The 12,027-nt window shown below is 42.6% G+C and overlaps 1 protein-coding gene across 1 annotated transcript; it reads left to right on the top strand.

Annotated features, from left to right (window-relative positions):
• The first annotated feature begins 1,129 nt into the window (after positions 1-1,129).
• On the top strand, positions 1,130-11,605 carry GHRH (growth hormone releasing hormone). Its single transcript, XM_035122284.3, has 7 exons — positions 1,130-2,696; positions 3,059-3,968; positions 6,415-6,515; positions 7,097-7,228; positions 7,870-7,974; positions 10,834-10,965; positions 11,287-11,605. Exons 3-7 carry the CDS (start codon positions 6,436-6,438, stop codon positions 11,354-11,356), a joined length of 519 nt encoding a protein of 172 aa, XP_034978175.1. The 5' UTR covers positions 1,130-2,696; positions 3,059-3,968; positions 6,415-6,435; the 3' UTR covers positions 11,357-11,605.
• Positions 11,606-12,027: the final 422 nt, after the last annotated feature.

Raw genomic sequence — 12,027 nt, 5'->3', positions numbered from 1 at the left:
AATCCACTAGCCTCTTCCCTCTCCCACCTGTCAACTAGCACCATTTCCACCCCAACTGCCATTCTATGCTCACTTTAACCCACTTTGCTTCTCTTCACTTTCCATACCCCAGGCTCTCTCCACTCCACTCAAAACATAAACACCAAATTTTTTTTTTTGCAAAATGTCCTCAGCTGACCATGTTTGCATTTCCTTTTTTCCCAGCAGACCCCAATGAGCTTTGAAATGAGCAAGAGAAAGAGACTCTTAGATATTGTTTCGAACTAGAAAGCAGCTTAAGACCAGCTCTTTGTTCCACGAACCGTACTGAAATGACAACCCATATGCTGCTATTTTTTCATTAGGAGAGTCATTTTAAAATAAAAGTTCCAACTTTTTAATGCTCTACTGCACTTGTAGCTCCCCACTCCCCCACCCCCCGCCAAGAGGCAGGATGTGGGTGATGAACTTTTAAATGTTAATTGCAATTTCCTTTTGTGTGTGCAAAAGCACATGTTTACTAATGCATAGCTGCCAAGTTTTCCCTTTTCTCACGAGGAAGCCTATTCAGCATAAGGGAATTTCCCTTAAAAAAAGGGAGAACTTGGCAGCTATGACTAATGGGATTGAGAAAACTGAGGAAAAGGACAAACAGTGGAGTGTGTATAGCTATAGAGTATATAGGTTTGAGCCAAAAGCAGTTCAGGAAACATTAACGGGCCAGTTCCAGTAGTGCCAATGGCCAGGAGAAGCAGCCAGGAGCTGCTTTAAACAACATTGTTGCATGCCACCCCAGTCTCTGAGCGGTGCAAGATTCCAGGGCTTCCAGGCACTTACCCATGGTCCATGTTTCCTTTGGAATGAGGCACAGAAGAAACTTTGGTGTCTTTATGATATACAACCTGAATCTGTGATGGAGAGTTTTACAGCAATGACACCCCAAGAGGGTCTTGATTTTCCCATAGCCACAGCCTTGGATTTAAGCGGAAATCAGGCGTGTCTCTGACTACCTGGCTTTTATTAGTGCTGACAGAGGCTGGCTGCTATGACCACCAAAATTTGCAGATTATCTCCAGTGGAATCACAAGTGAAAATGGTCAGTGGGATACTCAATGACATAAGGCTAGGACAAAACACCAACAACAAAACTAAACACTCAACATTTATTGAATTTCATATCTTCAGAACAATTTCATAAACACACACAAAGAGCCAATCAGTTAGTTATTAGATGACCTAAGGATAGGAAATCAATCAAACAAACAAACAACCTTAATAACACATTCAACATTCAATGAATTTCCTATCTCATTATCATGCACAAAGGGTTGTAGAGGGTAAAATCAGGATTCAGAAATTGTTGTTGTTATATTAAATTTATATACTGCCCTTTTCCTGAAGATCTCAGAGTGGTTCACAAGATAAAAAGAAAAACAAATGCAAGTTTCTTCATTAAAATCTATTACAATAAATTGAATGTTTTGGATGCATCCTAATTCATTCTTGTAAAAATCACGAAGGTCTATATTTTAACCATGTGTACATTGTGGAGTATTTGATTTCCATTTTAATCTATTTGCCCATGCTAAGGAGGACCACAATAAATGATAAGAGTCTTTAATAGCATAAGCTAGGATACTAGACGATAATATGGAATAAATGCTGAAGATGGAGGAAACTCCAGCTGAAGAGTGATTTGGGGATTTCGTTGTAGCAGCTTCTTGGAGATAAGAAGTGAGGAGCTGAAAATATTTGCTACCCTTCTGGATTGAAGCACAGTATTATCAACCAGCATTTTATGTTCAGATTGGTTTACTGGAGTGTATAGGTGCAAAAGGAGCTCACATGAATTTTTTTTAAAAAAATATTTTTTAAAAACCCCCTCTTTAAAGCATTTTTAAAAAAAAAATGCAGGAGAATGAAGGCATAAAGTCTAAGATAAAATCAAGGTGTTTTCCTGGATTCTGTTGTGTGTTACTGGCTGGTTGATGTTTTGCTGTTTGCTTAGCCCCCTGGGTCAAATGCTGTTTGTGGTGTAAACTGAAGTAGCTCTAGCAACCAAGGTCTAACAGCCTCTCTCAATCTTGTGCATTCAGATGTTTTGGGCTACAATTCCCATCAACTCTACCCAGCATGGTCAATGGTCAAAGATGATGGGAGTTCTAGCCCAAAACATTTGGAGAGCACCAGGTTGGGGAAGGCTGGTCTAACGGGGGAGCCAGGTGCAGTTAGTAGTATAATGGAACAATTCACATGAGTTTAGGCTGCAACATAGGACAAAGAGTGAACACTGAAAGGCATGATCAGATTCTGATTGAATCACATGCTACCAACACTAAGCCATGGACTGGCTTGGGTTGATGTTAGCAGTTAGTATAAACCGAAAAAATCTCAGAGGCAGGGCTAATCTAGAGATCTGAACATCTTGCTGCAACTCAATAGTGTAAGCAATCTCATTTGTTACTATGGTGCTGCTGGGCACTGTCTGAACATGGCACAAACCAGCACATTTGATTGCAACCTCCTGAAGACACGGATTGGGTTGCCTGACAGTGTTGAAACCTTGCTGGTTCTTAAGTTTGACCTATTGAGCATGAGCTTTGTTTTGTCTGTGGGTTTGCCCCCAGTGAGGAACTTTAGATGCATTATTTGCCTGGCATACAGCTGCTGATGTTTGCAAAGGACCAAAGTGTAAAATACTCAGCTAATGCCAGCAGGTAAAGGTAAAGGTAAAGGTAAAGGGACCCCTGACCATTAGGTCCAGTCGTGACCGACTCTGGGGTTGCGCGCTCATCTCGCATTATTGGCCGAGGGAGCCGGCGTATAGCTTCCAGGTCATGTGGCCAGCATGACAAAGCTGCTTCTGGCAAACCAGGGCAGCACATGGAAACGCCGTTTACCTTCCCGCTGAAGCGGTTCCTATTTATCTACTTGCATTTTGACGTGCTTTCGAACTGCTAGGTTGGCAGGAGCTGGGACCAAGCAACGGGAGCTCACCCCGTCACAGGGATTCGAACCGCCGACCTTCTGATCAGCGAGCCCTAGGCTCAGTGGTTTAACCACAGCGCCATGCCAGCAGGTAGGAGTGACAAAAGCAACAGTAAAAATAAAATCAACAAATAAAGGAGAGCCAGTGTGGTGTAACAGGTTGAGTGTTGAACTATGACCTGGGAGACCAGGGTTCAAATTCCCACTCAGCAATTAAGCTCAGTGGGTGACCTTGGGCCAGTTACTCTCTCTCAGCCTGACCTACCTAACAGGGTTGTTGAGAGGAGAAAATGTGGAGGGGAGAACTCTGTACACCACCTTGAGATCCAGGGAGGGAAAGATGGTATATAAATGTGAAAAATGAATAAGAAGATAGCAATGCTGATAAAGAGAAGATAATAATAATATTTCATGAATCTTTTAACAAGAGAGACAGGAAGAAACATTAATGGTTACCCCTTGCTCGTTGTTGATCTTAAGGTGGCCATGTGTCCTACTTTAGAGAGGGCAGTCCTCTGTTAGAGGACAGTCCTGACAGCTCTTCAATTTGAAGTCTTTCCCACCACATTGTTTTTTCCTCTTTAAAGTACAGTAATTATTTCTGAATTTGTGCTTTTAATGCAAATCTGCACCCTCCTTTTTCCTTCTTTGGCATTCAGATTAAAATGTCAATTTTAAAGAAATGCAAAGCTTATCTAATGAAGCAAATTTGTCTTTTAGTAAGCCCAGTTATAGGATGCTAAACACAGCTTTTTGAGTGACTGGAAGGTAATTGATTCTCTGACGTTCAGGAGCTTGCAGGTTTGATGAGGGAGTGAATATATAAAAGAGAGTGTGGCAATACCCACAACAGCTAGAGATTCGCCACTCTGGTTAGAAAAAGCTGGATGGGATTTTCTCTATTTCCTGGGACACAGCAAGAATTGAAAGTATTGTCAGGCAAGCAAGAAGGCCAAGAAGAAGGTTGCAGACTTGAGAGGACCATTTTCCTGAAGCGAACTGTAAGTCAACACTTTGTTTGTTTGTTTGTTAATAAATAGATGCTTCATGGTGGAAAAGTGAATTAACTATTCCTGTCTGCAGGACGCTTTGTATATTGATTAAGATTGCAGACTTGCGCATGCATTCTTGGGAACAAATCTCACTGTACTCAACAGCATGTTTTTTTAAAGCAAACATGCATAGGATTGGGTTGTAAATTACAGAGTTAAATATTCATAACTGGACTCCAACTTAGCAAATAATTCTAGGATATTTCAGCAGATTTGCAAAAGCAATCTGGACGTATACCAGACAGGCACTTAATCTGGATATGAGTTGGAATTTATTAAGTGCTGGTAAAAAAAAGAAAAGAAACCTGCTGTTTAAAGCTGCCATTTACATTTTATTTGCAATTCTTTGTCTCTGGAAAGTAAGTAAGTGGGTAAGTAATATTGTTCTAGCTACCCATTTGCTTATGGACAAAAAGAAAAGTGAGTTGCAGAGATGTCTGGTTTATTAGAGAGAGAAGGCACAAGAGGAGATGGCATTTTACTGAAAAAAAACTGTCAATAGGGTAAACTTTTGAAATGTAGGCAAAAATCATAAAATTCAGGTGCAGCTAAACTTTTTTTTAAAAAAAATTAAACTATGCCTTTGGAATTTATTTCATTCTTAGGCAGCTATTTTGTGTATGAAGTGCTATGATGGTGTGTGCCAGGTCTTAGCCAAAGTTTACTCAGCAGCAAACACCACTGATTTCAAATAGATTTCCTGGCAAGAAAGTATGTCTAGGACTGCAGTCTTCATCTGACATGCACAGCATTTTTTTTTTAAACCCCGAAAATACTACAAGGCTTTAGCCTTACATATCTGAATCTCACAATTAAGATTTGGTAAGTTTGCATTGCTTACCAGACTGATTTAGTAAAATCCATGACATAGTCAACAGCAGTTTATCTGCTTGTCTGCCTCTGCTTACCATTTTGTCATTATCTCTACAACTAGATTCTGCTAGGGCTTACACCAATTCCAGAAGTGCTAACAAATGAACAGGAATAAATTTGTGTTTCGGGATTAAAGACTTTTGTTTTGAAAGAGGATTTAAGCAACCATAGCATCTCTCACTTAGGGAGAGAGAGATTGAAATCATTTATTTTACCTTCTGAAACATCAGGATGTTTAGACTCAAACCTTGCCCTCCAACAGATGAGTAATGGTGATGAATAAAAGTGTCGTTACTGTTTCTACTGCTATTTCTGAAAACGTAGCAGAGTTTTCATGGCACCTTATGCACAGATTGGGTCCTGCCATCTTAAGTTCACCGGTACAAAATTAGATGCTCCCAACCCATTCACAGGAAGATTAATGTGATCATAATCTCCGAACAGGGAATGTCGATGAAGGGAAATAACCGGGGCGGGAAGAAACAGAAGTCTATTAAGAGTTCAGCCGTACAGCCCTGAAAATCTAAATGCTACATCCCCTGAAATGCTCACAATGGTTTTATTGTGTGAGGCTGCTTCCCCCGAGTCACTTATCTATTGGAAGCATCTGAGCTGGATGTTTCCAGACTACACAGGGTAGTCTGGACTCTCTTGCCCTTTCTATTCCTCTCTACTATTGAAAGCTAGCTCAGTTGAAGCGATGGCTGTTCCAGAACAGTAGGCAGAGATCCAGCTTGATGCTGCACCTGTCTGCAGCTTTTCAGCTATACTGAGAAATAATAGCTTTGTATGCTTTTGTGTTTGTGTGGCAGCAACTTCCTCTATTTCTTATGTTCTGGCTGTAAGTGCTTATGTAGTCAAAACAACCACCACCACTTACAAGAAAAGAGAGGTACTGTATCAAGTTTGCAGAAGTATAAAACTTTTTTGGGGGTGGGGGGCAGTGAAACCTTGCAAAACAATTCAGGGGCACTGAGCATACTCGGTGCCCACACTGATTGTTGTAGGGTCACTCTATACAGCGGCATCCTGTTGCAGGTCCCATTTGTATCAACATATTTCTGAAAGAAGGCCTCCTTTTGGAACTTGTATCAGAGGCTACAAGAGGCTCCACAATAGGGCTTTGATTCTTCCCACTCCCTTCGTCACACAAGGGTTGGAAGACTGAATATCGGTGCTCAGCAACTGTCCTTTAGGTCATTTACTCCAAACTAAGGCTGCACACACACACACACGATAACTTTAGAGCACATTTTCCCTCTTCCCAGAATTTTGGCCACTGTCATTTGTTAAGGGCTGCTTGGAATAGTAACTCTGTGAGGGGAAAACTATGGTGCCCAGCATTCTTTGAGGGAAATAACACGCTTTAAAGATTTTGTGAGTACATAGCCTACTAATCCCACTTGATTTACCGGGGGGGGGGGGAACGACTTCATAGCGGCTATGACTAAACTTCTGCCATGAGGCTACTTATGCTACTCTAATGAAGCCATGTGTTCTCCCCCCCCCCATATCTTTGCAGATTGCCCCAGAAGAGTGAAGAATGCTGGACAGGGCTGTTCTCCTTCTCTTCCTCCATTTCATCATGTGTTCCCTCTCGTCTCCTCTCTACCCAGCACTCAGGTGCGCATCTTCTCTCTCACCTTCCTGCCTACCGAAAACACGAGGTTTGACTTGACCTTTGTCATTCACAGTTAGTGGCCCTAACTATCTAAAAGGGCAGGTGAAGAATAGTTGAAAAGCAGCTTGTAACAAATCTATTCTCCATCTTTCTCAACGATTACACGCCATCAGAATTTGGTGGTCACTGCATTTTCAGAAAAGGCATGAGTTTTCTCTCACACCACCAATATAATTCCTGAAACAGAGGTTTCAGCTGTGATTAGAGCTATACATAGGCCACCCTACAAACATTTAAGAACACAGGGAGCTAGCTGTCTTTGTTCATCTAGCTCAGCAGTCCACAATTTAACTGCTGCCTTCATTTGTATCACAAGCCTTACCAGCTTGTATATCAGGAGAAATGTTATCTGCCTGGTGCAACAAGGTGCATAGCTGTTTGTTTGTTTTTTGCTGCATGACCACCCCTCTTTTTCCACCATTGTCTGCCAATTCTCATCTCCATATACCATGCCATCAGAAACATGTGTATTGCAGTTTGGGTATTTTCGAAATTACTTCTGATTTCTCTTTATGTGTTTCAGATATAGTCCACTCCCTATTTCTGGCAAGGCAGTGAGCTTTCAACTGCAAGAAAGTGGTCCTGTGCAAAGCCACAACCTCTCAGTAGAAGAGCAGGAGGAGGAGAACTTCCTCACTGACCCTGCTGAGAAAAGGTGGGTATATCAGCACCCCACGTCCAGTAGTCAAAAGTGGCAAAATAGAATGTAAGACCCCTCCTGGAATGAAAAGGCCCATCTAGTCCAGCATCCCATTTCAGGCAGTGGCCACTCAGCTTCAGGCAAGCTCACAATACTGTTTCCGAACATGAATGCTCTACAAAATAAATTTGCCTAACCTCAGCACTCAGGAGGGTGATGTAGGTCAGCAGATGGACTGCTCAGTGAAAAGAACCTGCCCTGTGCCATGTCAAAGAATGGGTAAACTGTGTCCTCATTCATAACCTAAGGTTACCAGATTTTTTTCAATGAATCCAGGGACACTTTTCAACTTCAATGGATTTGTATGGGGACTGATTTGTAAATCTGGGGTCTGTCCTTGGGAAACAGGGACATCTGGTGCTGTTTCTCACTCTCACACACAGTACTTTGTGCTGCACCCCCAGTTCCTTCAAGCAATCTGCCAGTGCCAAGAAGCACATAGCTCCAACCGGAGTAGTTCTTAATCCACTTTAATAGTGTGGGAATCTTCCTGTTCTCAGGGAGACTGCTCTCTCCATCCAAGTAAAGGGAGGAAGCCATCATTTGCATGTTGTCCCAGGTAGGCAAGGATAAACCCAATGTCTGTGTTTTTTTAGGATGCAGCGCCATGCAGATGCAATATTTACTGATAGTTACCGCAAAGTTCGGGGTAAGATGTCAGCCCAGAAGTTATTGCAAGGCATCGTTGGGAAAAGACTTGGGTAAGTGGAACTTTATTACATATTACTTTAGTTGTAGCAGTCTGCTACATATAAGGCATAGAGTGCAAGCTCCGTGTGTTTCGATTAGGCACGGAAACTGTGACTTAAAAGCTCCTGCCTAGATATGTCCTGGGAACACAATTGGCAACAACAAGGCGGATTCATTCTTATAGTTATATGCCCATTATATTTTGAGCCACATTCAGCCCTGCACTGGAGGGAATCTCCTGTACATTTACAAAAATCTGGCAGTGTAGCCAATAGCATAAGTATAGAACTTAAGATGAAAGTCCGCCGAGTGATTTTTAACACACATAAACATTCATTGCCAATTGCTAACAGCTTTTATTCTTGATGTGCCTCCAGCAGAGATAGTAAATTCCCAATATGCCCCAAAGATATTAATTAGAAAGTACACATGGGTCCCACTAACTGAACACAATGTCTTCTCAGGAAATTGTTCATTGTGCAAGTACTTGTATAATGAGTTGGCAATTTTCATTGATTCCTATGGGAAAATTTCTAATGTGTTCTTGACAATGGAAATTTGGCCCCAAAATGATGAAAAAACCCAGGAAACCTCTCTGAAACATTCTAAAAGGCAAAGAAACAATGGGAAAAATGCTCTAATTTGTCCCATCTCTCTCCCTCCCACCCACCATGGTTTCTGTCAAAACAGCTGCTGACTACCGGTAGGTAGCAAAACACAAAAGCAAGGCTTGTTTGAGGCTGCTTATTTGTTTACAGTACTACACACAGGTCCAGCTGTTTGGATATCTTAATGTTCAGTGTGTATAGTGAGGTTTGGGTATAGAATCATAGAATCGTAGAGTTGGAAGAGACCACAAGGGCCATCCAGTCCAACCCCCTGCCAAGCAGGAAACACCATCAAAGCATTCTTGACATATGCCTGTCAAGCTTCTGCTTAAAGACCTCCAAAGAAGGAGACTCCACCCCACTCCTTGGCAGCAAATTCCACTGCCAAACAGCTCTTACTGTCAGGAAGTTCTTCCTAATGTTTAGGTGGAATCTTTTTTTCTTGTAGTTTGAATCCATTGCTCCGTGTCCGCTTCTTTGGAGCAGCAGAAAACAACCTTTCTCCCTCCTCTATATGGCATCCTTTTATATATTTGAACATGGCTATCATATCACCCCTTAACCTTCTCTTCTCCAGGCTAAACATACCCAGCTCCCTAAGCCGTTCCTCATAAGGCATCGTTTCCAGGCCTTTGACCATTTTGGTTGCCCTCTTCTGGACATGTTCCAGCTTGTCAGTATCCTTCTTGAACTGTGGTGCCCAGAACTGGACACAGTACTCCAGGTGAGGTCTGACCAGAGCAGAATACAGTGGTACTATTACTTCCCTTGATCTAGATGCTATACTCCTATTGATGCAGCCCAGAATTGCATTGGCTTTTTTAGCTGCTGCATCACACTGCTGACTCATGTCAAGTCTGTGGTCTACCAAGACTCTTAGATCCTTTTCACATGTACTGCTCTCAAACCAGGTGTCACCCATCCTGTATTCGTGCCTTTCATTTTTTCTGCCCAAGTGTAGTACTTTACATTTCTCCTTGTTAAAATTCATCTTGTTTGCTTTGGCCCAGTTGTCTAATCTGTTAAGATCATTTTGAAGTGTGATCCTGTCCTCTGGGGTATTAGCCACCCCTCCCAATTTGGTGTCATCTGCAAACTTGCTCAGGATGACCTCAAGCCCATCATCCAAGTCATTGATAAAGATGTTGAATAAGATTGGGCCCAAGACAGAACCCTGTGGCACCCCACTAGTCACTACTCTCCAGGATGAGAAGGAGCCATTGATGAGCACCCTTTGGGTTCGGTCAGTCAGCCAGTTACAAATCCACTGAATGGTAGCATTGTCTAGCCCACATTTTACCAGCTTCATTTCAAGAATATAATGGGGCACCTTGTCAAAGGCCTTGCTGAAATCAAGATAGGCTACATCCACAGGGTACTATTTCCTTTTCTTATAATGAGCATTGGCACAGTGGGACCTGAGTGTATTATTCCTTCACAAGCCAGTAGTGCAAGTGGCCTTTCAGCTGTTGCCAGAATCCAAGCCCCATCTATCCAAATAAGCAGAGCCAGCCCTAGACATTTTGGCACCTGAGGTGAACCACAAAATGGCACCCCCACCCCCACCAGGAAAGAAGGGTGGGAGGAAACCAGCAGCACCTCTGATTTACCAAGAGGCCACTGTAGAGGCAGCACTGAGATCCGGCCAAGAAGGGAGCATGCCACTGTTGTTGCTATTACAGCAGTGGCGGGCAATATATGCCTTGGAAGCTCCTGTGGATCCTGTCACCTGAGGCAGTCGCCTTTTCTTGCCTCATGGTTGGGCTGGCCCTGCAAATCAGCATGACCAGTGATCAGGGATGATGGAAGTTGCAGTTTAGCTACATCTGGAGGGCTACAAGATCCCCATTCCTGCATTCGAGGAAGATATTGCTACACTTAAAAGCAGGGGCAGAAAACCTGTGGCCTTCTAAATGTTGCTGCACTACACCTCCCATCAACCATGACCACTAGTCATGCTGACTGGAGTGGTGGGGGTTGGAATCCAACCACATGCAGATGGTCATGGGTTCCTCCTTTCTTGCTTAAAGCACTTTTAAATCATTCTAAATCACAGCCAATCTGTCAGCTGACTTTTCAGTTGTGTTCTCACCCTTTCTCTATGTCGGGTGGGTGTATACGATATGATGCAATCACATGTTACTGAAGACAGGTCAAACAACTTGTTCATGGTCCACCTGAAGTTCATAACTAAGCAGGGGCTTGAATATCACATCTCTCTGCTTCAAGTCCTTCCACTAATCTACATTGTGCTGATTACAGGGAAGGCAGCCTGGGGGATGAGGAACATGAATTCATGACCCGGAGGCAGTCGGACAGCATCCTGATGGGCAGCCGCTATCACCAGCAGATGGTACTGAGGAATTTCTTGGGAGCCATGTTGCAGAATCAAAGGTTAGTATACAGATTCCCTTGAGTTCACGAGGTTGTAGGGAGAGTTGGAGAACAAAAGCTTTGCATGCAGATCAGATAGCAAGTGATGGAAAAGACCTATGTCCAAAGACTGGAAAGACATGTCAATAATGGTCAAGATGGGCAGGGAGTCTGGGAGCTTCGTATGCTCCTATGGCGTAATCCTATAACTTGATCTTAAAGTCACTCACCAGTCTGTGCAATCAAATACCTACAGCTGGGTTATCTTTACTAATCTGTCCCACTGCAAACAAAACAGTTTACATCACACTAAGTTGCTTTATTTCTATTTTCCCACCTCAGGTCTCAAGATATCAATGATGACCACTTGGAGGATTTTGTCAGTGTCCTAACCAAGCTAATGGAACTGTAAATATGCTTTGTCCTGCTTCATTCTGGTCAGCGCCACTCTCGGAGCACCCAACTTTTCAAGAGTTCTTCCTGCTTCTGAAGCAGTATGAATAAACAGATATCTTACTATGTGCATCAATACTGTCCAGAATGCCATCAGGAAAACAAAGTGTGAGGGACTTCTGTTTCCTGTGCTTACTACAGTTCGACTGTTGAGTATGTAGCCTAACTTCAGTTTGAAAATAAATGCCTCTGATGTATAGCAATCATATATATATATCTCCAAACTCTTTTCCCCCTATACAGAATTACTGCATAAAGGCACAGAGTTTTGTAATATCAAATATTAGCCATGGGAGGGGGCAATGAATTAATTGGGAACTGACCTTGGGGTTCACTGGAAAGTAGATGAATGACTTTGGATTTCAGGACCATGGACAGCTTTTACCCTGCACTGTGTGCTGATGATGGAAATAAATGGAACATCAACCAACCAAATGACTACAGCCAAAACAATGTTGGAAGTGCAACAAAATAATTCTGAAAATGCAGAAAGCCAAACCTTGGAATATAAGGGAAATTCACTGCATCATCAGAAATGATCAGGGAGGAAAGGCTTAGGAGACCAAAGAGGAACACACATGCAAGGAAAGTAGTAAGAAGCGAAGGAGTAGAAAAAGCACTTTCATCTAG

Source organism: Zootoca vivipara, chromosome 7, assembly GCF_965207765.1.
Source record: "Zootoca vivipara chromosome 7, rZooViv2.hap1.1, whole genome shotgun sequence".
NCBI classification, from domain to species: Eukaryota; Metazoa; Chordata; class Lepidosauria; order Squamata; family Lacertidae; genus Zootoca; species Zootoca vivipara.
Note: the sequence above shows the minus strand (reverse complement) of the source record. Positions and strands in the feature narration are given on the sequence as shown.